Source organism: Buteo buteo, chromosome 17 (assembly GCF_964188355.1).
Source record: "Buteo buteo chromosome 17, bButBut1.hap1.1, whole genome shotgun sequence".
In the NCBI taxonomy this organism is placed as follows: Eukaryota; Metazoa; Chordata; class Aves; order Accipitriformes; family Accipitridae; genus Buteo; species Buteo buteo.
This window is the reverse complement of record NC_134187.1, coordinates 1698663-1726285: the sequence shown is the minus strand read 5'-3', so window position 1 is coordinate 1726285 and position 27623 is coordinate 1698663. Positions and strand designations below refer to the sequence as shown.

At 47.8% G+C, this 27623-nt stretch overlaps 1 protein-coding gene across 5 annotated transcripts in view; it reads left to right on the top strand.

The window, feature by feature from the left end:
• NCOA1 (nuclear receptor coactivator 1) overlaps positions 1–27623 on the top strand; it is a 184527-nt gene that overhangs the window by 117864 nt on the left and 39040 nt on the right. For all 5 annotated transcript variants that reach the window (XM_075048887.1, XM_075048885.1, XM_075048886.1 and 2 more), the window contains 2 exons: positions 2835–2941; positions 6874–7040. In XM_075048887.1, coding sequence (XP_074904988.1) covers positions 2856–2941; positions 6874–7040 — 253 coding nt within the window. In that variant the 5' untranslated portion in view covers positions 2835–2855. The remainder of the gene's footprint in view (positions 1–2834; positions 2942–6873; positions 7041–27623) is intronic.

Here is a 27623-nt window from a genome sequence, read left to right as displayed (position 1 = left end):
CCTTCCTTATATTTGCTTTGGCATCGTTCCTTCTTGCAAACATGCCAAAGATACTGGGGATGAACTCGGATCCCTGGTCATGGATAGCTTGCTGGCATGTGCTCAGGGTTTCTGATTTCGGTGGACAAGCTCTCGTGCCTGCAGCATCGATCACCTGTGCTAATATTGCTAAAATGATTTCAGGAACCGCATTCACCTTAGCACCGCTGATGCAAGCATTAGCAGAAATGCCTGTGTGCTGCCGAAAGATGGGCTCTTTCCCTGTAGCACTGTGCTAAGTGCAGATATTTCACTTATTTTGGAGTAGAGGTTTTCAGCACCAAGCGTAGAGGTGGGTCACTGGGGACGTGATGAGCCAAAATGTTAACAACCCCCTGGACACCTCAGTCATAGGAGATAACGAAGCTGGTAACGCTGGTTTTCATAGAATCACGGAATCATAGAATGGTTTTGGTTGGAAGGGACCTTTAAAGGTCATCTAGTCCTACCCCCCTGCTCAGGTTGCTCAGAGCCCCGTCCAACCTGACCTTGAATATTTCCAGGGATGGGGCATCAACCACCTCTCTGGGCAACCTGGGCCAGTGTTTCACCACCTTCATAATGAAGAACTTCTTCCTTACATTTAACCTAAATCTACCCTCTTTCAGTCTAAAGCCCTTACCCCTTGTCCTATCACTACATACCCTTGTAAAAAGTCCCTCTCCATCTTTCTTGTAAGCCCCCTTTAGGTACTGGAAGACTGCTGTAAGGTCTCCCTGGAGCCTTCTCTTCTCCAGGCTGAACAACCCCAACTCTCTCAGCCTGTCCTCATAGCAGAGGTGCTCCAGCCCTCAGATCATCTTTGTGTCCCTCCTCTGGACCCGCTCCAACAGGTCCATGTCTGTCCTGTGCTGAGGACCCCAGAGCTGGACACAGGACTCCAGGTGGGGTCTCACCCGATCGGAGCAGAGGGGCAGAATCCCCTCCCTCGACCTGCTGGCCACGCTGCTTGGGATGCAGCCCAGGACACGGTTGGCTTTCTGGGTTTTAATACAAACACTGGGGTCTCCAAGTAACCAGGGAGCAGAGGAGATTCTCACAGCTGTGTCCATCCCTCTGCACTGCTCTGAGGTTAGGAGGAGCTGGTCTGCAGATGTGATTTGGGACTCAGAGGACTTTCAAAAGCTGGTGGGACTTTAATTATCATCTGTCTGAGCACAAGATGAACAAGCACCGATGGTTTTTGATGAGTGGCTGCCTTGCACCGGGCTGGGCAGCGGGTGGGAGGTGCTGGACCACCGAAGGCATCCCACCATGCTTGCAGGCAGGCTGAATAAAACATGGCAGGAATCTGGGCTGTGGGAACTGTGGATGTGCCTTCTACGGTTCATTTTATCACAATCTGTCAGCAGTGTAATGCTCGTTAAAATTCCAGCTTTCAGAAAGTAATGGAAGAAATGAAGGGAAGTAAGTTTAAGAACTTAGTCCTTTTACTCTCTAAACTACTAACTTCTTGTCCAGGGTACCGTTATTTTATTTCTCAGGGATTGAATCTTCTCACAATGATAAACACTTCTAAAATAAATAAATAAATGTCCAGTATGGACTTATTGTGGTTACTGGAAAAATCACTGAATGGCTTAGCAAAGCAAGGGAAGCAATGTGCATAGCTGATTTCTTTTCTAGAGAAGCTCTGTCACTTGTTTTAACATGTTGTATGAGGTTTTGACCCTGTCCTATATATGTGTTTAGTCCCCTTTAGGCAGTTGGAGGGAACTGGCTGAGTTCTCAGGTCAGAGAGTGTCACAGTCTTTGGCCAAACCTTTTAACACCCTTCAAGGTGAAGTGTCCGGAAAGAAGCCTTAATTGGCTTTCTTGCCCTTACTAGGCTTACATGGTATTTTATTCAGTTAAATATAAAAAATGCAATTTATAATTAAGGACAATTAGCATGTGGGATATTGCAATGTTACCATCCTCATGACTTCTGGACCTTCTTTGGTTACTCAGACCTCTCATTTGCCATAGCATGGACTAGTTTACCCAACATCTGTTGAATTTACACCCTAAAAATAAGGGTGAAATGTCCATGTGTTGTAGAGAGCTGGATCCCAGGAGGTGCCCAGTGTTGAGTCTGGCCACGGACCGGCCATGATGGGAAGCTCTCTGCCAGAAGGTTGGGGCTGGGAGGACCATATGTGGGAGGTAGCCTCAGCGGGAGGTAGGGAAGGGGTTCGTGGGAGGGTGTCGCATCCCGTTAAGAGATGAGTCAGTTTGCAGCTCTAATTAAAGCCCAGGCCATGTGCTGAGGGGAAAGGAGGTGGTGGGGGAGCAGGAGTGCAGACACAATGCGAGGGGTGGAGCGTCCTCTGCCAGTCCTGAGTCAGAGGAACCTGGGGGAGATGGCAGAGAAGTCGAAGATGGGCTGAAGGAGAAGACTTGCAGGAGAAGGAAACAAAACAAAAGCAATCAAACACCCATGAACAAAGCATTAAAACAGGCTGTGTTTAGATAGTTGTTAAAATGCTGTAAGGCCAGGAAGCTAAAATCTGTGGGGATACAGGGAAGAGCTCAGTCAGTGATGTAAGGATGATGGTGCTGGTGGTGAGGGCTCGCTTGGCCAAATGGTGACCAGGGGACACCAAAAGGAGGATAACGTGATCGTGTGTTGTGTTGTCTTCCCTTCGCACTGTTTTCTTCACAAACAAGGCATCGATTCAGTAAGAAGGATTTGCGTTGGGTTAGTTACCTCTTCAGAGGTCACTTGGTCCATGTTTTCTGGCTCTGCTGCTGAGGAACTGCTCCACCTGCAGCTGCAAAAAGCTTGTCCTTACCCTGTCTCTCTTCGGTTCCAGGTGCAAAGTAGGTCAACCAACATGAGTGGCCTTGGGGACAGCTCAACGGACCCTGCCAACCCCGACTCTCGGAAGAGGAAAGGCTCACCCTGCGATACAGCCCAGAGGTACGTGCACTGCTCCCAATCCGTCCCCTGCCGCGGCTACTTTGTCATTCCCGCTGCGTCGCTCCGTCCCGTCTGCTCGAGCAGATGGAGCCAGGTTTCAGCCACTCGGAAACGTTCACACTTCCCACCAGAACTTCGCTTTGCTTTTAGCGGTGGCTGCGGTGGAAGATGGAGCATGATGGAAATGCAGCTCCCCATCTGCTCTGCTTGTTGTTAGGTGGCAAATGATGATTAGAGGCTCGTTATCAAAGTTAATGTATTGATTTTATAAATCGAGAGCACTCAGAGCACCAGGAAAGCTTTCTCAGGGTAAATTTGGGGCAAATTCTTCTGCGAGGTCTGCAGATCATCCTAAGCCTTCTGCCTCTTCATGCCAGATTCCTAAGAAATCCATGTTTTTGTAATATTCAGAAACTCCGATGGAGACCCTCTTGCTCCATGAATCAATTACGAAACAGAAGATACTTCTGTCTGAAATATTTTCATTTCTGTGTGCTGATGCAGGCTGCTTTAAAGCTCAGCTCACTGCAGAAAGGCACCTTTTGCTTATGACCGAGGCTTCCCGTCCCAGCTACCTTGCCACCTGATGTAGGCTAAGAAGTCCTGGATAGAGGCAGTTGTGATCTCCTTCCACAGGCTTTTCCAGGCTCCCTGTGAATCCTGTGCATCTTTTTCCATGGCGATGTAGTCTGTTAGTAAGTATGAACGTATGATGCTGCTGCTGACTCCGTGTCTTTGCTGCCTGGGATGCTGTTTTGGTCGTCGTCGCAGAATATTGATGCACTGAGCAAAGCCCAGGTGTATTTTCTATCACTTGCAGCTCATACCTGATATTCTAGGCAATAAATGTAAAGGCTATGGTGTTCCAGTAGAGAGACATTAAGTGGTTGTTTGAGTATTTCTGTTTATTGCAGTTTTGGTTGCCACATCTCTGTTCTGTAGAGTTCACGCACCTTCTTACAAAGGCTCTGTGGTTCATGACTTAGCTGTGCCATTAAATTGAAGGAGACATTTTGATAGCACTTGTAGCTGTCTTACTCCTACCAATCATGTGAAATATTTCCCCTTTCTGGTTGAGTCACCTGAGTCAGAGCTCTGCAGCCCTCGCTGCTGTCTCCAGGCTGGTCTCAGAGCCAGTCCTCACCCTGGAGGTGAGTGTGGGGTGAAGCTGTTAGTTCTTGAGTCCCCATGACAGAGCCATAGGTAGCAAGGTGGGCTTCGACACCTCTTCTTGGAGGAAGATGCTCTCCAGATGAATGAGCACACACCTGGCTTTGCTTCATCTGGTCTGCCTTTGGAAAGCAGATCTTTTGTGATTTGTTTCCTAACACCTCAGCACTTATGAAAGCCTTCTGCTGCTGCCACCAGTGGCCTTTCAAAATATGTAGGATGAGGAACGAACTGATCATAGAGAAGCAGAAACTTCTGGATGAAGGATTCTCCTTCCTTGTCCAAGCACGAGTTTTCACATCCACAAAGCACCTACAAGTATTTTTAGAATGGTTGACTCAAATAGTTGTCATTGGGTTGGTCATCCAACCCTGAACACTGGACCTGAAGCAGAATCCAGAAGAGAAGCCCTCACCAGTGCTGCATCTTCCTTCTTTCAGACCATCTCCTGACTCCCAGCCATGGCGGGGAGGGACCTCATCCTCCTCCCCAGGCTGGCCTGAGTCCTCCGTAACATACTCTAGAGCAGAGTGAACTTCAAAACTCTTTTGTTAAAACCTGGAAGGTTTAACTATTGCTTTTGATGATACTTGGGAGTCATAAAGAACAACCCACTGCTGTAATATTCTCATGATGCTTTTATGTAAGGAAAATTGGCCAATTCTCCCTCCTACAATTTGAAAGTTGCCACAGCAACAGCGACATTAAGGGTTTTCATGAAATGAGCTCACCCACAACAGAGGAATTTTTTTTTCTCTCCCCTCTGCTATTGCTTTTTGGTTCGCAGGAAGAGCTAGGAATTAATTTGACCTTAACTAAAATACTCGCTCAGCTCCTTCGCGAAGCATTTGCCTGCCCACTGCCAGGGACCGCGCCGGCACTGGTGTCACCGATACCTGTGCAAAAAGAGGCTGAGGTCCATGGCTGGACCCAGAACTTCTGCAGCAGGTGGACATTTTTGCTGCCTGTAACCCTTAGTACCAGTTGGCAGCTGCCTGCCAGGGAAGCGAGGGCTCTTGCGCCCACCCAAACCCATTGCAGAGGAGTTTCCAGGTCGCACCATGTGTCTGCCATGGAAGGTCTCTCTCATGGACTTCACGGGACTGGTGGCCTAGGCAGAAACACAGCTTGTATTTTCCACACCCGCAGCTGGCCTTGCCTTTATTTTTTCCCCTTTCTTTTTTTATTCTGCTGGTCTGCTGAATTAAAGGAGGGCGAGTCATTCCTGGCACTCCTCTGGGCAGTCACGGCATCTGGAGAGAGACTGGCAGGAGGAGAAGCGAGGTAATGGAGAGTGAACTTGGAAGGCAAGGGGAGGTTCAACATGGAGTCTCATCCCTGTGGTGGTCAGCTATTTTCATGTGAGAGCAAGTTTAAGCAGCAGAAAAATGCCCAAGAGACAACCCCTACTTGTCAGACCTGGATATTGAGCTAATAAAGTGGAATTGGGAAAAAATAAAGAAACATCTGTGCAGCCTACGTGAGGAGCTCCTTAGAGGGGAGAGCTGGTGGTGTCTCATCCCCTTTTGGACAGATACAGTTTCTAAAGGGTCTCTGCAGAGTTATTAATGTATATTCATGCTCAGGTTGGCTTGCACTCTCAGCAGATATAATAAACCAAACCTCTTCTTGAAGTCTTCAGCTGTTAGCAGAGCTTGTATCACCACACAGAAAAACACAACGGCATCTGCGGTGGGACACAAATCTGCTACTGAGCCAGACTTACGGATTCAGCTTTTGTAAGCAGTGTTTTCTGAGCCCCTCCATGAGTGGTGGGGCCTCTTTGAGGCCAGGAACATCTCACCGTGCCCACAGCCGTCTCAGTAGCTTCTTGGTGTCTAGTAATTGTTAGGGATTTTTAGGCAGTACTTCTTAAATAGAGTGCTGGGCGTCCTGTGAAGGTTGCAACAAAAATTAGGTGGCTTATTGAAAACCAACCTGATAAAAGGCATCGTAAGTGGTGTAGCACTGTGTTAGGCATTTTGAGGTGTCCTCATTTCATCCTGTGGTTGATGTAGAGGAAGGTATTTAGGGAAAGTGTGGCTCTGTGCATCTCTCCCATATGCACAGTTCGTTTTGGTAGGTTTGATGCTTATAACAACTTTGGTAAAGGAATATGTTAAAGTGTCCAGGGTGGCTTCAATGATGGCCATGTCATACCAGGTATATAATGTATTCTCAATTCCCAGAATTTACAGGTAGTTGATGGGAGAGCGTTGGGCTTCTGCAGTGGCTGTGAGCTAAAAGAAAAGCTGCTTTCGCTGGGACAAAAAGGTTGATCTCATGAATATTTTTCAATTTTCTTATGTCACTCTTGATTCCGATTTTCACTTTGGTGAACTCTGGTGGGTGTTGTTAGCTTTTATGTATGAATTTAGGATTAAACTTGGTGACAACTGGAATAGCGGCTGTAAACAAATAAGAGGCTGTATGTAACTATTTTTTATTATTTTTGATATAACTAATTTCTAACTATTTTTGAGAGGAAGAGAGAGTCCTGAATGTTAGAGGTCTGGTTTTGTTGGGGGTGTCTGGCTAGCCCTGTGTATCTTCCTTGGCATAAATTTTGATTATATGCATAAAAATAGACAAAGACCTGGATGAACTCCCCAGTATTTTGGAGATATTTGGATTATAGTGTGGTCATCACTCCAGCGAATACTTGTGGTTTTGGGTTCTTGTCCAGTGCCCAGGTGTGACTAGACTGAGCAGTGGGAAAAAGTCATTAACGTGACTTTTAATTTTTTTCCCTTCTTTAACAGCAATGAAAAGCGGCGACGGGAACAGGAGAATAAATATTTAGAGGAGCTGGCGGAGCTGCTCTCTGCAAACATTGGGGACATCGACACTCTGAGTGTCAAACCCGACAAATGCAAGATCCTAAAAAAGACGGTTGATCAGATCCAGCAGATGAAGAGGTTGGAGCAAGGTAAGGCGGCAGCCTCCTGCCTTGGCTTGTTGGAAACCTTTGGAGTAAAAGCATTCTCCTGGAACCCTTCAGACTCTAAATCGCAGCAAAGAATCATGACTTAATTCAAGAAAAATCATGACATAATCATTCCATTTGCAATAGTTTTCCTTCTGCTTTTATGAAAGCAGTAATATGAAAGGGTATGCTTCACCTCTGTTGCTTGGCTTGTTTGAGATGCCACCTTTGTTTCTGGTGCAAGGTGGCACTTTACTCTGTTTATGATTCATCCTGAAATTAATCCTTAGATTAAAATAATCAGAAGTGTTTGTTAAGCTTTCAGGATTAGGCCTGTTAAGAGCTTATCAGCAATACTGCTATTAACTGCATGCAGAAACCCCATTCTATGGCTGGGTAAGGATGAAGGAGAGATGGCTCTGCCACACGCTGTGCAAGAGTTGGTGAAGAACCATGTACCCTTGTCAGATCTGTTCTCCTGCCAAATGAACAGATTAGAGGGGGCATTAATCCACCTCCCGCCAGTGAATACGGTGCTGTAACCAGTGAACAGAGAAGAGATGCTTGAGAAGCCATATATATAAAGGTTAAAATTCACCCAGAGTATCAACTCACAGACTGAAATGTGGAAGTCCACAGGGCTCAAGCGATGCACAGGTGAAGGGGTGAGGTATGTTAAGGAGGGAGTGGGACTTGTTCAGGTCCTTGCAACCTCAGCATCCCTCCTGGAGCTGCTGCAGGTGGGTTCCAGCTTGCTCTGCATCATGCCTGCTAAGGGCTGCCCATCTCGTGAGCTCAAATACTTTGTCCTTTGTGCAAATATTTGTCCTTCGTGTGAACACTTTGTCCTTCGTGCACAAGGTGAATCCTGCTCAGCATTAGTGCTGAGAGCACATCATCCGTCAAGCGTTGCCTTTGCCAAAGCTCCCGTTGCATGCTCCAAGTGGAGCCGTGTTCCCTGATAACAGATGTTAAGTTTTTCCCAAACCCGGTGGCTGGGTTGTGGGTATGCATGTACAGGCACCCCATAGAATGGTTTGGGTTGGAAGAGACCTTTCAAGGTGTTCTAGTCCAAGCCTTTGCGACGAGCAGGGACATATTCAACTAGATCAGGTTGCTCAGAGCCCCATCCAACCTGACCTTGAACGTTTCCAGGGATGGGGCATCGACCACCTCTCTGGGCAACACGTGCCAATGTCTCACCACCCTCATTGTAAACAATTTCTTCCTTATATCTAGTCTGAATCAACACTCTTTTAGTTTAAAACCATTACCCTTTGTCCTATCACAAGCCAGGCATTGCCGTAGGTCCTCCCAGCTCACTATTATTTTAGGCACTGAATTTTGGGGCAAGCACGGTGGCAAAGTATTCAGCTCACGTTGCCTGGGCTGCCTGGGCTTCCCGATGAACCAGGACAACTGCTTTTAGATTTCATTCACGTTGTGCCTGGGCTCTGAAAGGAGTTTGGTAGCAAGTGAGTACGCCCAGGTTCCTGCTCGCTGCCACTTTGCTGTTCATTAGTTTTCTTGACATTGCACAGCAGGGCTGAACATTAACTGGGACAAGCACTGCTTAAAAATATTATGCCTTGAGCTTTGCTCTGTATTGCCGGCTTATCTAGTGCAGCACCAAATTACTGAAGAAAAGAAACTTCACCTGTATTTGTTCTTGTTTACTGCAAGAGCATTTCACATGAGGAAGTAGGAAAAATACGGAAAAAAGTCAGAGTATTTGTGGCCAGAGATAATTTTCTGTCCTTATAGTTATATCGAGTGTTAGATGTTGTGTTTCCCTGCCCATGTCCTTCATCCTCCTCCTCTCTGTTTCTCAGCCATAAAGCTGATTAATATTTGCTAACTACCGAGGATGTGGTTTTGTTGCTAAAGTATTGTGAACGGCAACATATCCTGCAGCGCGTGGCTGTGCCCCTTCTAATGCTCCATTAGAAAACCCACCTGGAGACATGATTTCATGTAACAGAGAGGAGCCGGGGAGTTTGCACTTCACAGTGGCGTGTTACAGCGGGCTCAGGACATCCCAACAAATCACAGAATCATTTAAATCCCAGAAAATGATGCTGTTCAGCCCAATAGTAAGCAAAACCCATAAGCACCAGGGAAAATGATGCTAAAGCAGATTTCAATGAAAAAACAGTCAACGTCCTGCTATTAATTTAATTAATAATGTGCCAGGCGTGGAGCTGGGGAGCTTGGGAAGGGGCAGGTGGCAGCGCCGGGGGAGCGGGGACATCCCGGGGGGGGCATCCTTCCTGCTGCCAAGCCTGGAGGGTTTAGAGGTTGCATCCCGCCAGCTTTCTCCTTCCCCTGCACCTCCGCTGCGGGTCGTCCTCGGTTTTAACCCGCAAAGGGGTGGAGGAGCCGGCAGAAGCTTGCAGATGGATCGCACGCAGGGGCTGAGCCCTCCCTCCCATCCCCCTGCCTGCTGGGCTGCTATTTAAAGTATGAAGCAAATGCTTTTAGAAAAGATTCCTAGGTCTGGACACCTTCCAATGTTAGTAATGTACAGTTGGCAGAACAAGCGGTTTGCGGCTGTGGCAGCAACCTGAAATTCATCTGCCAAGACAGCAATAAACGCAGCGGAGGAAGAGGCCAGACAGTTAATTTTTCAGCCTTTGTCCATCCCGCAAAAGTTTTTTCAATTTTTTCAAGTCGGGTGGTTTGAGTGTTGGAGCCCTGAACCGTGCCTGTGCATGGTCGCTTGCTGGGGAAGGAGGAGAAAAGGCCACCGATGTCTTCTGCGTGGTGTGGAGGTCAGCAAGGAGAAGATCTCTCTGATCATCCTGCCTGGGCTCCACGGGGCAGCGGTCCATCCGTGCGGACCTCCCTCCCCTTTGCCTTCAGCCTGGCATCAGGCCCAGCACGTGGATGCCTGAGGTCCTCTCCTGGGGTAGGTCCTCTGCTGCAGAGCCATGCTGTGAGATGGAGCTGATGTCCATCCATCATGTGGAGGTGAGCTCGCCCAAGGTTGTTTTAATTCAGAGCAGTGCTGCTGCAGTCAAAACCTGATGGATGGAGGCAAGCTGGACAGCTTCGCTGCTCAACATGCATCGCTCTTTGGCTTGTAGGGTTAGCAGAGGTGGTGTAAAGGCTGTTAGAAGAAGCCATCAGGGCAGCGTGGTGGAGCTGTGATGGAGTCAGGAGACTGCAGGATGGGGAGGAGGCTTGGTTGCTGCCGGGAAGGCAGCCGGTGTGTGGCTGCAAATGTAAAAATAAGGCATCTTGGTCATACAGGAGTACAAAAATGAGCAGAGATATTGGAAAAGCTGCACTGATGCATGGACCACCACTTGTTTTGTTTCTTTTCTGTAAAATGATGTAATACTTGATGCGTACCCTATGGAGGTTAGGGTCACCCCTGCCCAAGGAGAGGCAGAGCCTTGGCATCCAACACCCCTGTGACACCAGGCTCTGCAGTGGCGGACGGGCTCCAGAAAGGTATTTCCTTTTTTCCCCTGGATGTTGTTTTTAATTAAACACCCCAGTTTTGGGAGGGTGATAACATTTGGTTGATGGAAGGGGTGATGAGCAGTGTGCAGAGATCTGACGGAGATGGGAGCTGGCGGAGGGGTCATCTCATCTCGCTTGTAGAGCTCCCAACCTTGGCAGTGTCCTTTTTAAGATGAAGCCACCAAGCCTTTTCCTAAAAGCCCTCTCCATTGATAGGCTGCTTTAATTTCCTTCCAGAGCAGGAGTATAAATGCAGCACCTTAATAGAATAAATCAAATAGTATTGAGCTTTTCATTACACTGCCTACAAACTCAAACAGCCGCAGAGGATTGCCCTTGAAACACCTCCTAAGGCATCGCAAGCGACTCTACCGCTGCTGGCGTCCAAGGGACCTCCTTCCCCCTGTCCTTCCTGCGTTTGCTCATCGCTGCTCACTGACGGTCGCTCCTGCTGTGCTGCCGTATGTTCGGCTTCTGTGGGAGTCGGTGTGCAGAGCCGGCAGCTACCTGGTCCAGGAGCAGCCACCGCACGGCTCCTGGCCCCGCCAGGACACGTGGGGTGATGCTCATGAGTTTCTGGTCCTGCGAGGTCCAAAAGCCCCAGCAGATTTATTCTGTAGTTGCCAAAAGAAAGGATTTATTCTGTGTTTGCTTGGATTTGTACAACTTAGCTTATCTCATGAAGGACCCCGAGTCATTGCTTGCCTTTGCAATGCAACGCTTCTTATGGCGATGGAGGGTCATATGATCCCACGTATGACACCTTCAGCCCCAGTGAAGCCTGGCTTTTTGGTGGTGGAGCTGCTGAATTTATTCTTATAGATGTATAAGGAAAAAAAAAATCAGATCTTTATTAATGCGGTTTTATTCTGTAATAATGCTACAGCATAGTGACCTGATTTCGGGATGTTTTAAAAGGGCACCAGGAGAAGAATTAGCTTTCTTTCCTGAACATTACTGTGTTAACCTGCAAAGATGACCCTCAATTTTTAAATTGAGTTACTTTGGGCAGGGAGGGGGAGAAGGCTATTTCTTGAGCCTTTACTTCAATAATTTTCAGAGGTTTTAGGGATAAGAGCATTTCTATCTCTTCTCAGATTACACAAACATTCCACAGCTTGTTCTTCTGCTGCATGGAGGTGTCCTCTTTTGGGTCCCACATAACCATGGAGCAGTTGTGTCCTCCTGACATCTTTTTATTTGTTTTTTTTCCTGAAGTGTGGCCATAGTAAGATGGGTTCCTTCAGGCAAGTTTGTGCTCCTTCGTCACTAGGGCACATCAACCCAAAAAGAAGAGGACCCTTAATTTAAGACCACTCCCCATTTGGAAGTGAACCTACTTGGGGAAGTAATTTTCCTTCTGGGTAAATGCAGTAGGTTAATTAAGTGAAGTATATGAAATAATTATTGATTTTGGCTGCTCTGTTGCATACAATCAGTGGACTGTCAGTGGCTTTCCTTTAATTAAGTTTCCCTGCTGTCTTGTCATATGCTTAGATTTGGCCCTGGATTTATTTTGTGATATACATGTACGGCTTCTAGTGCACAGAGGTCCTGGATCCTCAGTGGGATATACGGAAGCCTCTTCAAAACGAATGCTGAGTTTCTTCTTGGGTTTGGGAATGCCAACACGTGGCAAGCTCTAAAGAGAGAACAAAAAAGCCTTGGCTTTGTATTTAGTGGTGGTCAGAAAATGGTGAAGTGGTGGCCTGGGAAGAGGCTTCTCCCACAGCCTGCAACAGCGGCGTGAGGTTTTGGGAGGAGGACAGGAGGAGACCTTGTCCTCGGGCACTGAGTCAAGAGCCCCTTCTTGTCCCAGCAGCCGAGTGATGTGGTGCGCTATTAAAGATCATAAAATTACTCCCATAAAACCACAAGGCGAGTAATTGCGTGCAATGTGTGGAAGCAAGTCACAGAGCCAAGGCCCCTTGGCGAGCTTTACCCCAAAGCAGAGGAACCCAGTGCAGAGCAATTAAAGGCTGTCAGCTGGTTTCATCTGCCCAGGTCCAGGCTCCCATGTTACCCTCAGTCCACAGGGTTTTGTGTCCACAGGCCCTGGGGATGGAGCTGTACATGGACTTCCATTAGCTTTGAGGAAATATCTAGCCCAAGTCCACGTTACTGAGTCTGCAGAGGAGCTGGACATCTCCAGTGCAGGAGTGGACGGAGCCTTTGGGATCTTCTCCCTCGCTTGGCTTTGTTTTACCAGGATAGTGTAGTTAAAGTCTTTAAGCATCTTTTTTTTTTTTTTTTTCTGTTTAGGATCCTCCTAAATTGTCTGCATATCCTTCTTTCACCAACTCCAGTTTGAAGGCGTCTTTCTTGCCATGCATTGAGTCACACGCAGTTATTTCCAGTTTCCGATTAAACTTCTCAGGTCCTTGGAGCTGCTGCCTCCATGCCACCAAGGGAAAGTACCTTCTGCATAACATGCTCTGCCTTGTTTATGCTTGCATTATTTCTTGCATTTTATATTTTTGAATACTTTTTCATTTCAGCTCTTCCCTCTCCCCATATTGTAATCCAGTATCCTCTTGGAGAAGTCTAACATTTTACCTGGGTGCTGGCAATCTTTCTCTCCTGATGGAACCATCTCATTTCCCTAAAGCTTATTTCCATTTCTGATAGTGGTGGTGTTTGACAAATGGGCTCAAAGCAGGGTCAGCTCTGGGACTAGCCCAGGTTGCTGAGGGCTTTACATAGTTGGGCTTTGGAAGCCCCCAAGGATGGAGAAGCACAAGTGCTCTGGGCAACCTGCTCCAGCACTTGGCTGGCCTTGTAGTGAACAAGATTTTCCTCCTGTCCCACCTGAACATCTCTGGCTTCACTTGCACCTATTGCTTCTCATCTTCTCACCATGCATCGCTGTGAAGAACCTGGCTCCATCACCTCCATGACTTCTTGTAGGCATGGGCAGGCTGCTGTCAGGTGCCCCAAAGCCATCTCTTCTCCAGGCTGAGCAAACCCCTTCCCTTGGCCTCTGGTCTCAGGACCAGTGCTCCAGCCCTGACCATCTTGGTGGCCTCCACTGAACTCACTCCAGTTTGTCTTACACGGGGGTCCCCAAACTGGACGCAGTATGTGGTGGTCACCTAGATGTGGTGCCCAGGCTGCTGGCCGTGCAGATGGAGCAGGTTGAAGACAGGAGCCAGTGGCCACTCTACCAAGTACAGGTTGCCATCAGGAGAGCTATGGGGGAGAGAGGTCCCAGGGACTCTGGACCCCAAGGATGTCCTGCGCATTCCCACATCACATCTGAGCTCCTTCCTTGGTGGCCTGGAGAGCTGCCCAAGGTGGGTGTTGCTGCCAGGAGGGCAGGGTGACAGCATGCCATCACTGCTGCCTTTCTGCCTTGCATGCAGAAATTGAGATAAACTTGAACTATTAGATTCAGAGAATTCAAGTGTAATTTTTGGTAGCTTTTATGTGCGGAGTCAACACGGAGGTCCTTCAGTGGACCCAAAAGAGGAGACTTCCATGCAATGGAAGAACAAGTTTTTGCATAGTCAGAGAAGAGATGGAAACCCCTTTACTTGGAAAATCGTTAAAGTGAAGGCTCAAGAAATAGCCTGAGCTCAAAGCATCCCAGCTTTCAAGGCCAGTGACGTATTATAAACAGAAGTTTAAGTCTAACATTTGAGGTTTGACTGAAGAACAAAAGCAAGCAGAAGAATGGCATCTGAGGAGCAATGTAAGTGGCAATGTCTCCTGGAAATGGAGTAAATGAAAACCGCTTTAAGGGGTTTACATTAATTAAAGGATTTTTTAATTAATTAATTAAAACCACATTAAGGTTTGTGTCAAATCTAAAATTAGATTGGAATCTCTTCAGGCTACAACTGTCAGCCTGGTGCTGTAGTCTCCCCTTTAAATGCATTGACTTTATTGGAGTTATCCTGATTTTGTTTGCTTCAAGGGAGGTCAGGAAAGGGGAACTTTGCTTTTGCCTTAGAGCGGTGTTTTGCAGACTCTGAGTTCCTCCACCTTCGTCCCTGAGGTCAGGAAGGACCTTCTCAGCCAGTGACGCTGTCGTTGGCTGTTTGCAGGTGCTGGGGAGGAAAGGTCTTTCTTCATTCCAAATCTGGTGGTTGGATTAACCCTGATCGAGCTGCTCGTGCTGCTAGAGGGAGGGGTGCACACCGCTTTCATCTTGTCTCGGCGGCCAATTTTTCACCATATATTAGAGGGCTACAGAGAAAGAAAAACAACCAAACCCTGGAGGCCAGATTAAACATCAGTGGGGAGGGGGAATTCCTCCTTGGCTTCGGTAGGTGCCCACTGAAAGCCCTCAAGTGTGAGGCTGATCCAAGGTAAACAGAGTACAAACAGATACAGTCCTTTTAACTGTTTAACTTCATCCTTCCAAGAATCCTTTTGAGATCCTGAAGAGGATGAAACCACTTGCTCATTTTCGGTGGAAATGAGTTTCAGATCATTTCTGTGCCAGCATTGCCCTTTAATTTGGTTTATTCTTCCTTCTGTTTGGCAATTACCGCCCTTCCCTAAAGGCGGTATGAAGTTGTTGCTCTTGTTCTCTACCTTCGCTTGACTCGTCCAACAAACCAAGCTCTCCTAGGATCTTGGTGTCAGATAGTTATGCCTTTCCTTTAATCAACCCAACAGCTCTTTTCTGCACTTCTTCCAACTGAACTTCATTTTTCTTGAGTGAATTGGCCTAGACTGTCATGGTTTTTCTTACCAGATCTTACCAGTAGCGTTAGGCTGTTGCTGGTACCATCCCTGGTATGCTGGAGGTAATGGTTGTTGTCTCCTCTTGTCACCTCCATTAAGCCATCCCCAACTTTTAGCCAAAGCAGATGTTCTTGGTTGATGAGTACATGATCTTCAAGTAGTAGAAAGTGGGAGAAAGTAGCACAGTTTAGCAGAGTAATTGGGTAGTTTTTCTACCATTTGGTCCTCTTTCATGTGAATGGGTCAACCCACCCTCGAGTTGGTGTGTATTTTCTCCCTTCATGACTACCTTACCTCGAGTGCCAGAGGAACACCACCGGTGACCTCTCCTCATCCTGACAAAACACCTTTCTTCTCAAAATTGAGTTTTATGGAGCTTCTTGGGAGTCTCTGCTAGATCTCAGTGCTATTGAACATCTTCATGGATGTGAAAGGACGTATAAAATCATTGCTGGACCAATACAGGATGGGCATACAGAAGTGCTGGATGGATGGTATCCTGGGAAATGGTGCTTTTCAAGATTTGGAGATCCTGGAAGTGAAGGCAGTTAATGTGAACTTGGGATGTGATGAAAAGCAAGGTAGCCTTCTCTTGGGTAATGTTACATGTGCATGGAGTTGGTGGGACAAAACTGGAGCTCAGGCATGGTATCCATGCTGGAAAGAGATTGCAAAATCCAGAGAAGGCAGAGAGGAGAGCCATGGAAATGAGCCAGGGGCTGGAGAAAATGTCTTGCAGCTTGGAAGGTTGAAGAGCTCTGTTGAGTGTATGCAGGGGGAAACAAAAAAAAGGAGTGGGGACATGGTGATGACACTATAAACGCTAACAAGAACGGAAAATGCTGGCTACTAAAGCGGTTTTTAGATCCAGCATAACAGAGAATGACTCAAAGCTGAAGCCAGACAAAAACAAATTAGGACTCAGGCCCAGAGTTACAACTGGGAGGGTGATTGCTTTGGGAACCAGCTGCCAAGGGTTTTGGCCAAGCAGAAGTTCAGGGATTGTGGTGGTGGAAGTGGGTGAACTTTGATGGCTCTGTGATATTCAAGAGGTCAGACTGGCCAATCTAGTCATCTCTCCTGGCCTTCATCTCTATAAATCTGAATATTTTGATTTTGAAAAACGCCTCGAGAGCTGCGTCCCCATCTGCAGCAGCGAATTCTGCCTGTGCAAAGCTGGGGCGAGAGTCCTCGCTTTGCTTCCTGAGCATCCACATGTGTCCCCTGCCCCACATTCCATCCTGCGCCCTGCCCGGGCTTAAAACCTCCCCGTTATCAGAGTAATTAATTGCACCTCGTGCACGAGGGGTGAAGAGTTTGTTGGAGCGGGTTCAGGGAATTTCACACCCTCCCCTTCTCCGCAGTTTGGTTTCAATGTGAAATGTTAAACGGATTGCATCCCTGCCCACGCTCTCCGCAGACATTTGTGAAGTCTGTCTCTCCGTATCCTCTGGAATCTGTTTTATATCAGGGATTGATTTCAGATACAAACTCCCCCAGGTCAGTACTATAAAAATCTCTGCCTGTGCAGCAACACCAGGGAGCATCCTCTGTATATGTTTATTTTATGGAACCCTACCACCTACAAAGCATGTCAATAAAATTCTCATCCCTGCTTTGACAGTTTTAATCTAGCTGGCAGCTTAAATATAGACCAAGGGGAAGGGGAGGCTGCTAAGAATTGCACAGACCTCTCCAAACAGTGCCTTTATTTTAACAAATGAACATTTGGTTATTACATCCTCAAGCTTTTAAACATCTCACACTGTCAAGAACTAATAAATCCTTTAGCACCTCGCTGTAAGAAGAGGATCTGATAGGATGTAACAGGCGTGTGGATCATGCGGAGAGTAATAAACCACCTGTAGAAATCACTCCTCCTCTTGCCTTCTGCTGTGCTGGATTAGCTTTTTTTTTTTTCCCTCTTTTTTTTTTCTCCTTGCTTCAGTCTCAGGAAAGGCAGGAAAGGAGGAGGAAAAAAATCCCCTTTCTTTAAAGCCCTTTTCCTGGCCCTCCTTACCCTTCATAGAATGGATGAAACCTATTTTAAGATTCTTCTTAAAGATGGGATGGTACCCCAGCAGGGTTTTGCCTCCTCTGAGTTTGTCCTCCCTCTGCTTTGCACCCTGGTTCGTTTGGCTGATGATCAGAAAAAGGTTCATCCATCCTGTGAGCTGGCATCCCTTTGGGTACAGGAGCAGGACAACGGGGATCTGTCCCACCTCTCTTCTAGCAGCCACGATGGAGTCATCTCATCTGAGCTGGTCATCAAGTGTCCTGTGCAAGAGAGGGGGTTCAGAGAGAAGCTCACCCCAGCACATCTCTGCAAGTGCCCATCTTGATTATTGACCCATCAGAGCACCTGGCAGTGCAAGCATTGCCGTGCCTAAAAAGCAAGAAGTAACACAATAAACCTCTTTCTTACGGGAAAAAAACCCCAAACTTGGAGCCAGCTGCGCAAGTCCTTCCATTTTCACTTCAGATTTTCCCCTGAGCCAACTTTTATAGACCTTAATCCTCCTAACACTCCTGTGAGCAGAGGAAATAAAGGGAGATTTGTACAAGGAGATAATAGCTTTTATTATGCTGAGCGGTACGGTTGGGCAAAGCAAACAAACTTGCTGGGACACGAGTGTGAGAGGTGCAGGAGCAGTCTCGCTCCCTCTGGGGCCACGTTATTCCCCGGTGCCCAGCTGCTGAGATTTTCATCTGGCTGCTTCTGCTTGCCCTAAGCACCACGATTTCACCATGGGGTGTTTGGTGGCACTTCAAGCCTCACCAGTGCCTTGGGTAAAGAGCCAATAACACCATTTGCATGGTTTTAAATGATATTTCTCACTGTTCCTTCTGCCCTTGCTATTTAGGAAGTCTGCCTTCCAAGACAGGTTTTCACTAATTAATTAAACCACCACTCTCAGCCAACTACCCTTTAAATCATTAAGTCCATATTATGATGAGCAGGCTTGACGAACACTGGAGTGGTGGATCAGGTTCCCCAGGCTGATGTTTGCCCTGGGTTTGGTGCAGCTGCTGTGCTGAGACAGTGAATTACGTGCATGGAGGGTTTCTTATGGGAGCAGGGAATAGTTTGGACCATCTCAAATTTTTGAAATAATGAACAGAGTTCTTAAAAAAGTAGTTGCAGGTAGCTCCACCTTGGCCCTAGGTGCAGAACCCCAGAGCATGAGTCTCTGTGGTATTTGCCAGGGGAAACAAAGGATGGATATTCAGCCTTGTTCCTTACTCTCCCAGGCAGTTGCCTGCTTTGGGTCAGGGAGCACCCGAGAGTTGTGCCTTCATGCACCCACGTTGAACATGCAGCATCTGGCACGGCACCCGCTGTTCTGCATGTAACAATTGCACTGGAAGAGTTAAAGTTAATTTTGGAGGTGAGGTCCTCCTGAGCAGGCTCTGTGCAGCTCGACAAGAAGGCAGTCTTCACCTGCATGGCTCGATCTGTCTTCTCCGGGTGGCTTCCCATACCAGGAGGCTCCATCTTCTCTGGTGGCTTCCCATACATATCATGTGGCTCCATGTTCTCTGGGTGGCTTCCCATACCACACGGCTCCATCTTCTCTAGGTAGCTTCCCATACCACATGGCTTGCTCCTGCCCATCCCTGTCCTCCCAGGGGCATTTCATGGCCCGGAGCTGCACTTGTACCTACTGACCACACTCACATGCATGTGTTACAGCCACCCCTCGGTTCATTTGCACTGCACCACGAAGTCTGCCTTTACCTCCGACAGATCCCTTTGGCGTAGCAGAAAAAGCAAGTCGATCCCGTCCATAGCTGCAGATTGACAGCTCTCCCTTTGCAGCCGAGGAGAGACAGATGGGAGGCGCGAGAAAGTCGGGTTTGGAGGAGCGGGGCTGGAGGGGGAGTGCTGCTCTGTGCATGGGAAGCGTCAGCTCCCCCCTCGCCGCGCTCGAGCTTTGCATTGTCTGCACGCTTTGGCAGGCGTCTCCTTGCCGGTGCAGTTCACATATTTGACGTGCCTGTGCAACTTGAGCATAAAGCTGGTTTAACGGTTGACACGAGTGAATTTTTAATAGTAACTTCTCATGGACTTTAGCATGCAGCCTACCAGGGCTTCAAGATGCTACATCTTGAGAAAAAATAGTCTAATTCTTTGCAAAATTAATTAAGTCGGATCGTTAAAATGGTGTTGCAATGTATTTTATGCCTGCAGGAGAAGAATGAAGGCTATGCCAGGGCTGAATTAAAGTTGTGCGGGGGAGATATATGTAGCCCTTTCTCATCGCTGTAGATCTGGCCATGCAGAGTTGACACAGTTTTTGAATGAATTAAATTCCTCAGATTTGAGATAAAAGTTTTTTTCTGCCTTTATTCCTTCACCCAGCAAGATGGAGATGTTCTAGCTGCTTGATCTCAGCGTTGACTATAAAAAAGTCTCGGCTCCTTATGCCTGTTCTCTCCTGTCAGCATTCAGTGCTCATTAATTTTGCATTCACTCAGCACCGTATAATTTTTCCTGACATTGTTCAGACAACCAGCCTTTTTTACTTAAGACATCTCGACACCATTAATGTTTAACTCTAAAAGGTGTGAAGACAGAAAGAAATACCCTTTTCCTTCTGTCTTAGTGGCAGCATGCTTTGCTCTGCACTCTTCACCATTACACAAGGATTTTATTAGAAGCAGAAAAATAGAGTTTCCATATAAGCTTTGCCAAAGAAAGTGATGTTTGCTGGTCGGAGCAGGGACCGCTATCTTGGATCTTAAGCTGTACTCCTGGTGCTGTTGTACACCAATGCTGCGTGATGCCATTTGCTTTGGGGCATGGACAAATGTGTTCTTGGAGGTCCATCTGGAGTCCTTCAAGAGAGAACCACCAGTTGGTGAACCACCGTGGTGTGTGAAAGCAGCATCAGTTGAAGCTAACCCTGGTTGCAAGCATTCATGCGGCATGTAACAGCATCTCAGCTCAAAAGATGCCAATGAACTTCTTAATCCACTCCAGCAAGAGCTGCAGAAGTGTGTGTGGTTATGCATTGGGTTTCTTCAGCTGGAAAATGGGAGTGTTCATGGGGAGTTGTATCTTAGGCTCGTTAAAGGGAAGCAGATGTCTTGTCCATCCTCCCCGAGGTCCTCATTTGGAAGGACGTCACAGGTTGCCGTTCAGTTGAGTGCGTAGCAGTTGGTTAGGACGAGGGCAATGTTGGAGTATGTTCTTTGTAATTTATAGTAAGGGTCAAATGGATTAAAACAAGACTGTTGATTTATTTGCATTGTGTAGTCCTGAGGAATTTGGTTGTGTCTGTTGCTGGGTAGATACGTGTTTAAAGAATAAGAAAAAAAGTTTAAAAAAAACCCAACAAAGTTCCTGCCATCAAAATCCTTATCCTCCATGTGGGAAAAGAGGGGAAATACCACTTGGAGGAGCAGCCAAAACTGGGGAGCAGCCCATAGCCACGTGGAAGGTTAATGTTGCTTAAGCTTGGGATCGCCAGTCTAAAGAGCTGGTACGGAGTTGGGTTGTTGCCCACCAGGAGTGTCCATTTTGCGGGGCTGGTTGTAGACATGGTGGAGGTGGCTGTAGTCCTCCTGCTGACGGGAACTGCCATCAAATTGGCAAATTGCACTGAAGCATCATGGAATGGTGTCCTGGTTTTGAAATATCACTGTTGAAGGGGTTTTTGGGCAAGTGGAAGGATAAGTCAAGCTGCTGTGTTAATATGGACACCGGCCTGTTGCATCTTTTGCTCATATGGTTTAAAAGCTACCTTGAAATCACTAACCTCAGTATAAAGGCAGTGTCCCACCTGCAAATCTATGCTGGTGGATGAATAAGTCTGCGTAGTATAGTCCTTTCAGGATTTGAAGTTTTATATAGTGGTTGGAGAGGTGCTTAACTGCTGGGACTAGCCCGTGGACTTTAGTGTGTCTTCCCAGTGCCACCATGGTAAGGACGGGCTCTTGGGCTGAAGGCAGTGTGGCAAATAGCTGTGAGAGCATTAGATGGAGCTGTCATTGTTCCCAGTACAGCAGCAATGCATGACTGCTTTTTTTGGACTGCTTTTCCAGCCAGGCCATGAAGCAAGAAGCTCAGGTGAGACATGGGAGAGCGGCAGGATGTCCCACTGTCCTGCCTTCCACCAATCTGTCTCCGCTGTTGGCTCTACTGATGCAACTGGAGTGGCCAGCAGCTTTAGTCCTCAGTCCTCACCATACATGTGGGCACTAGAGCCCATTTTATATACCCCAAGGACTTAGTTTCCTCCCTTGGCTGTGTGCCTGATGAGATGTATCCTCCTGACATGTGCCTTTGCATGTACGTTGATGAAGGAATAAGGGTTCACGATGTGTCTGAAGAACCCCTTGGGGCTGTGTTGGTGAGGACGTTCTCTGGGATGGCACAGAAATACCTGGGGCTGAAGCGAGCGCTGTGTTGTCAGCTCTGGAGGTGCATGGGTTATTTCTTTTAGGGCCAACGCTGGAGTTTGGTGATGAATTCAGAAGTTCAGCTCTCACTGGAAGAGAAAGAAAAAGAGAGAGAGCAAAAGCTGTTTGGCTGCTGGCTGTGGAGGAGGGCCTAGGGGATAACAACACCCCCCGAAAAAAGCAAAAATGAGACTCCATCTTAGAATAAGAATGTAAAATGGATCAGGCGAATCTCCTCTAAAAATGCCTTTTTCTCTACTTTGGCCGTAAAGGGAGCACGAGACCAGTAGCTCAGGTGGAAACATCTCCATTCTGTGCTCTGAGAGAGAGATCTTACCGCGGTGTCCTGGAACTCCTGCCTGGTGTTATGGCACAGGGTTGGGGAGCACCCTAGGTCCTGTCACCGATAGACCATTGCGACAGGTGATATAAAGCAGGCGAGCGCAGGGCTCTGAAGGAGCCGTGCTGATTTCTGAAAGCCAAGATCTGCTCTTCTATTTCTTGCACTGGTATTTTCAAGCTCTGAATCTCACAGATTGTATTTTTCCACAGTTTTTTAAATTCATAGATCAGATAATTTCCTTCCTCCTACTAGAATAAAAAGTTATACAACCTAAGAGCTGCTGATTTCCATACAGTGTTTTAGAGGAATCTGGTATTTGTGGAAGTGAAGAAGGGAGGACTCTGGGCTGGGTTCTCTGCATCTGCCTCCGTGTGAATATGCTGACGTTGAACAGGGGGGCGTTGGGCAAATCTCAGCTTCCACAGCTTGAATTTTGGTTTAAAGTACCTCCAAAGAAGCCATCGTTGCTGTGGTCCAAGCGCGTGCCCTGTAGGCTACGTAGGATGGTCTTCCTTGGAAATTAGCTTCATCCCCCAGTTGAGGTTGGATCTTCCTCTACCTGTTGATCCCTAGGGATGAAGAGGAGAGCGCTTGGGCTTGCTGGGACTCGAGAGGAGGCCAGAGGTGAGCTCAGGACCTGGGGTCTCCCTGGATGGCCGGGCCACTACCACTAGCAGCAGCCGGTGATGCTTGGAGGCTTTCCCCCAACATGTCTCTAACCTGACAGATAGCCCTAGACATGTCTTCCTTCTTGAGTACTGTTTAAAAACACAAAAATGTTCCCATTTCTGTGGTCTAGATCCCCTTACCTGCTGCTTTCCTGTATTGATATTGTTGTCTTTTTCTCCTCTTGCAGCTTTTTTAAACCAATTTTTTTGTGCCCCACTGCAAGATGTACTTGGTGCACACCTTCTGCCAAGGAGTTTATTTTTATTGCAGGTTTTTTTTCTGTTGGGTTTACTGGACTGATGAACCTTGTAGCAGGCACTAATTAATGGCACAGCTTTCTGTCACGCTCTTGATCCGTGGGTGCACCGAGTCTGTTCCATCTGATTTTAATTAACTAAAAATCAAAGCTCCTCATTTGGGAAATTACAGATGTGGATTTTTTTGCCTTGCTCATCTTTTAAAAAGCAGATAGAGCAGATCCTGGCTGAGATCTGGGGGGTTCAGCCGGCACGGCCCTTGGGGAGGCTGCGGGGCTGTGCCGTATGGGAGAGGGATGGGGAGTCATCATGCCTGGTGCTCTGTCGTGTTTTCTAGGCATCTCATCAGCTTCTCCATCTTACCCTGCTCTGTCATCCTTGGTACCCACTGGGGTACCCAACACGCTCTGAGAAAGGCTGCAAGTCCTCCTTAGTTGGACTTTTTGCCTTTGAGCTGTTGAATTTTTAATAGAAAAGTCAAAACTCAAAGACTTTTTGGGCTTCTGTCATAAGAAATGAAAAATGAATGTTGCCCATAGAAATTTCATGTTGAAAAAGAGCCCTTGGAGGGTGTGGGGCAGCGTTTGGGTCCTGGCCATCATGTCCGCAACTTTGGGGGTCTCTCCATTGGGGCTTCCTTGGAGAGCAGCAGTGAGCTTCTTGCAAGTCAAAGCAAAATGCAATATATTACAAAGTTTTGTGCTGGGTAAGTGGAAACAATTGTTCTAATTTTCTGTGTTCATGACGTTTCTCAGCAAAATCCTCGTTTGAATTCTTTATGTCCTGATTTAGAAGACCCACGTGCAATATATTATTTTTCAGATATTCATTTCCCCTTTCTGGGGAAAAAAAAAGCATTTCAGCTGCAAAATTTTAAATGATGAGCAGAATCAGACAGCTTGTATTATTTTAATTTAAAAGTGCAGATTTAAGGGATGGAGAGACAGGAGTGCTTGCCCTGGATGCTATGGATGGAGCTCCATGTGATGGAGCCTGTGGGGCCGGAGATAATTTCCCAAGACACTGCAGATGGACATCAATGCTGGACATCTTTTCCTCTCCACCTCCAGCCCCTTGACAGCCATTTTCCTCCCCCTCCCACCTTAACCCTTGGAGTGGCTCTGGGAGGTGTCTCCTAAGCCACCGACACTCCTTCCCTATGGTGCTGCTGTCACTCTGGTGGCACATCCTCACTTCTCTGGCCCCTTGCAGTGCAGGTGCTCTCCTGGCCATGGGGCTTTGTCATGTTTGGGGTAAAAAGCGGTAAGTTAAGGCCTTTGGGGGGACTTTTCCTATTGTGTGGCTATGGCTCTTACCCTACACAGCCTCAGCATTGCTCCAGGGAAGGTCTTCAGCTGTGGCTGCTGGAGGAGGTCACAGCTCCTCTCCAACCCTTGTATTTTCCCTGCCTTGGATACCTGATTTTCTTCCTACCTTGGATGCCTGATTTTCTGTGGGTACAGGGTTTTGGGTACAGAGGTCTGGAAGCAGAGAGAGGCGAGTGCAGCATCCTGGGGATGATTTTGCTGTGCCCCATGCCACCAAAAATGGTGGCAGAGAAAGAGCAGAAGACCTCCCAAAGGGATGGAGGCAGCTAAGGCGAACTAGGGAGGTTGGGAAAATAAAAAATAATAATGCATAGAAGGAAAAAAAAAAAGGGAAAGCACCAGTACCCTACAGCTCTGTGGGTGGCACCCACTTGCCAAAGTCACATCCTTCAGCTTTTCTCCATGCGATGTGGTTTAGAGGCAGAGTGTCTGAGCCAGTTTTTAAGGGGGGTACATAGTGCACGGTCTTTGGGGGGAGCAGAAATAACACCCCAGATGAGCTGTTTGCCTTTCCTGTGTGTGCTCTTGGCTTGGGGCTTTTATTAACCAAAACAAGGGAACTTTTTACATTGATGTCTTCTAAAATTAGGGGGAAAACACTCTGAACGGGTGGGCTGTCCATCCGCACACCTCAACTTGCCGACGTCCCCGCAGCCTGGGCTGCACCCCACCGTTTCAGCAGCTTGCCACCCCGCCGTCAGCCCTCGCCTTGCCAGGGGCATAGCTTTTTACTCTGCTCGCCTCCCACCCCTCTTTCCCCCCTCCAGCATTGCTCCATGCCTTCCTTCCACCGTCCCGACCCCGGGAGGAGCTGCACACTGAGAGCAGCCTGGCTGGCAGCCCCAGACACGGCTGGGTACCATCGGGCTGGGGGACGGGAAGAGCAGCTCTCGGTGATGCAAAATCTGTTCCCATTGCCTTGTGCTGCTGGCCATCGCTTCCAGCATCAGGGCATCTGAGTGTATCATTCCTCTTCCAGTCCCAGCGTGCTTTAGCAGTGTCCTCCATCCCTCACCAGCCTTGTGCCTTCCCCATCCCTTCTTCTAGTCCTGCAAAGAATCAGCGGCTTCCAGCCAGGAGGCTCGTGTGGCTGCGAAATAGCGGGGCTGAGCTGGAAATGTCACCTCTCTCCGTGCCAAGCTTGGCTGCACGGGGTTGGCACGGGATGAGATTGTTTTCAAAGTGACCGCGGTGTTCCCAGGCATCTCAGTGGGCATCTCGTCCTGTCCCGCTGCAGTATCGATGGTGTTGGGTGGCCTGTTTATAACACATTTACCTCACAGTTCAAGTCCACTGACCTAATATTTTTGGAGTGCCAAGGACCCTACAGCTCCTATAGACTCCAGAGGCACCCAGACATCTCCCTGGTTGTCAGAAAATCGGGGCGTAATTTGAGGAATGCATTTAAAATAGCTCCTTTCTCTGCTGCAAGAAAAAAACCCCTGCTTTAATCACGTTTGCAGCAATTAGGTTCCAATCGGGGCCGTCAGCATGCCGGGCTTTTATTGTGCCATAGGGATTTATGATGCCCAAGGCTGCCAAAGCCCCCACAGCTGGATCCCAACAGCTTCAAACAGCAGCAGCGCCAGGGCTCATGTTGCTCCCATTGGTTTGTTTACATGTGAATCTGTCTGTCCAGCTTTATAATGAGATTATGAGCTTGGGGAACCGGGAATTTGCTCTGTGTTTGGCTGTGTCAATGCTTGGGAATGCTTGGCCCGTGACCGATGCTCCCCGAGAGCATCAGCCTGTCGCCAGCATAGCAGAGCCACCACTGCAATTAATGCTGGAAAAAAAGAAAATTGAAATTAATGGGTTAAGGTGCAAACCAGCAGTTTGCTTGTAATGTATTCCTCGCATGCTCAGGATGGAAGAGCTAAAGAGCTGCATTTAAGCACATTAACTGAAGTACTTAGCCGGGATGCGCTGACGCTTTGAAGGAGTTTTGCATCGCTGGGATGTGCCACCCCGGAGAAGGTGAGCAAGGGATCCATCTGCTCCCAGATCCAGTGCTGCAAAGGTGGGAAGAAGAAGGACTCGTGCACAAGGGAGACAGCGACAGCACATCGTTCTGCCGGCTAATCCTCCCGAATAACGGGCTCAGAGCTGGCAGATGAAACTATTTCACTAAAGCATGAGGAGGATCCCGCAGCCCAATTAAAGGATTAGAGCTGAAAGCCAGTGCATTGCCTCTAAGTGCATCAATTTATTAAGCATAGGAAAAAAAAGCCATATCTCATGCTGTGGTACCTGCCAGCTTCCGCAGGTTTGGGTGCATGGGAAGGTCTTCCATCCCTGGAAGGGATTTGGGTGTCCTTCCTTGGGACGGTTCTGCTCCTTCATGATTTAGCCATGCAGCGGTGCTGGGTGGGAGGCAGGCATCGCTGCTTGGAGGCGGTTCAGGTGGAATGAACTCCGGTTTCTGCTTGAAACAGGGGAAACTGAAGCCTGTGGGGTTGAGATGAGCTGCCCAAGGGGGTCTGTAGCAGGACACAGGGGTCAGGTATTTTAGGGTTGAAGTCAGACCGTTGCTTGGGCATCCGAAACCTGTGCGTGTGTGCTCGAAATGGGGCGCACATTGCCTGTTGTTTTCGGGGCTGTGCCAGCAGAGATGAAGACGTGACCTTTCTCGGTTGATTTATTTTCTAAAGAGAAAAAAGCCACTGGGTGAGAGGGAAAGCAGAGGCAGAGATTACCCGATAAAGTGGTGGGGGAAGCTGGCGACCACCTCTGCAAGAGCAAGTGTTGAGCAAGTGCTCTTCCAGGCTCGCTCGTCGCAGCGATGCAAGGGATGAAGGACAAAGTCAGGAACGAGAAACACCCAAAGTCAGCTTAAGACAGATAAAGTCCTGGGAGGACACAGGGATGAAGAGTTTCAAGTGACACATCTATACGTTTTGTAAACGTGATTTGATGCTGAGTAATAAACCTTCCATCCGATGTGCTGCAAAACAGCAAATGCAATTTAGCTTTTGCTTACAGACTAGTTGGGGGACTGGCTCCCTTGGTGCTGGGATGATCAGAAACGAAGACCAGTGTCAAGAGAGATGAGCAGTAAACCTCCAGCAGTCCTAGAAACCTCTTGGCTTGCACTTTCAGCATGCATACCGCTGCGCTTAACAGATATTTATCCCGAGAAGACATCTCTTGCCCTCTGGGAGCGGACTGACATAGGCTGGGCAGAGCTCTTTCATCAGCCTGGTGTGTTGATACACATACACATTTGATTGATAAACATGTATTTATTGATGCACATGAGGGTTTCCAGGTCCTACACAAGGCACTGTAGGTTGAGGAGCATTTTCCCTTGTCCTGCTGTGCAATAAAGTTCACAACTTGCTGCCATACCTCTTAAAACCAGTTTGGGTAATTTTCTTCCTCCAGCTCCCAGCACCTCACACGTGTTTGGTCCCTGGGATTTTTC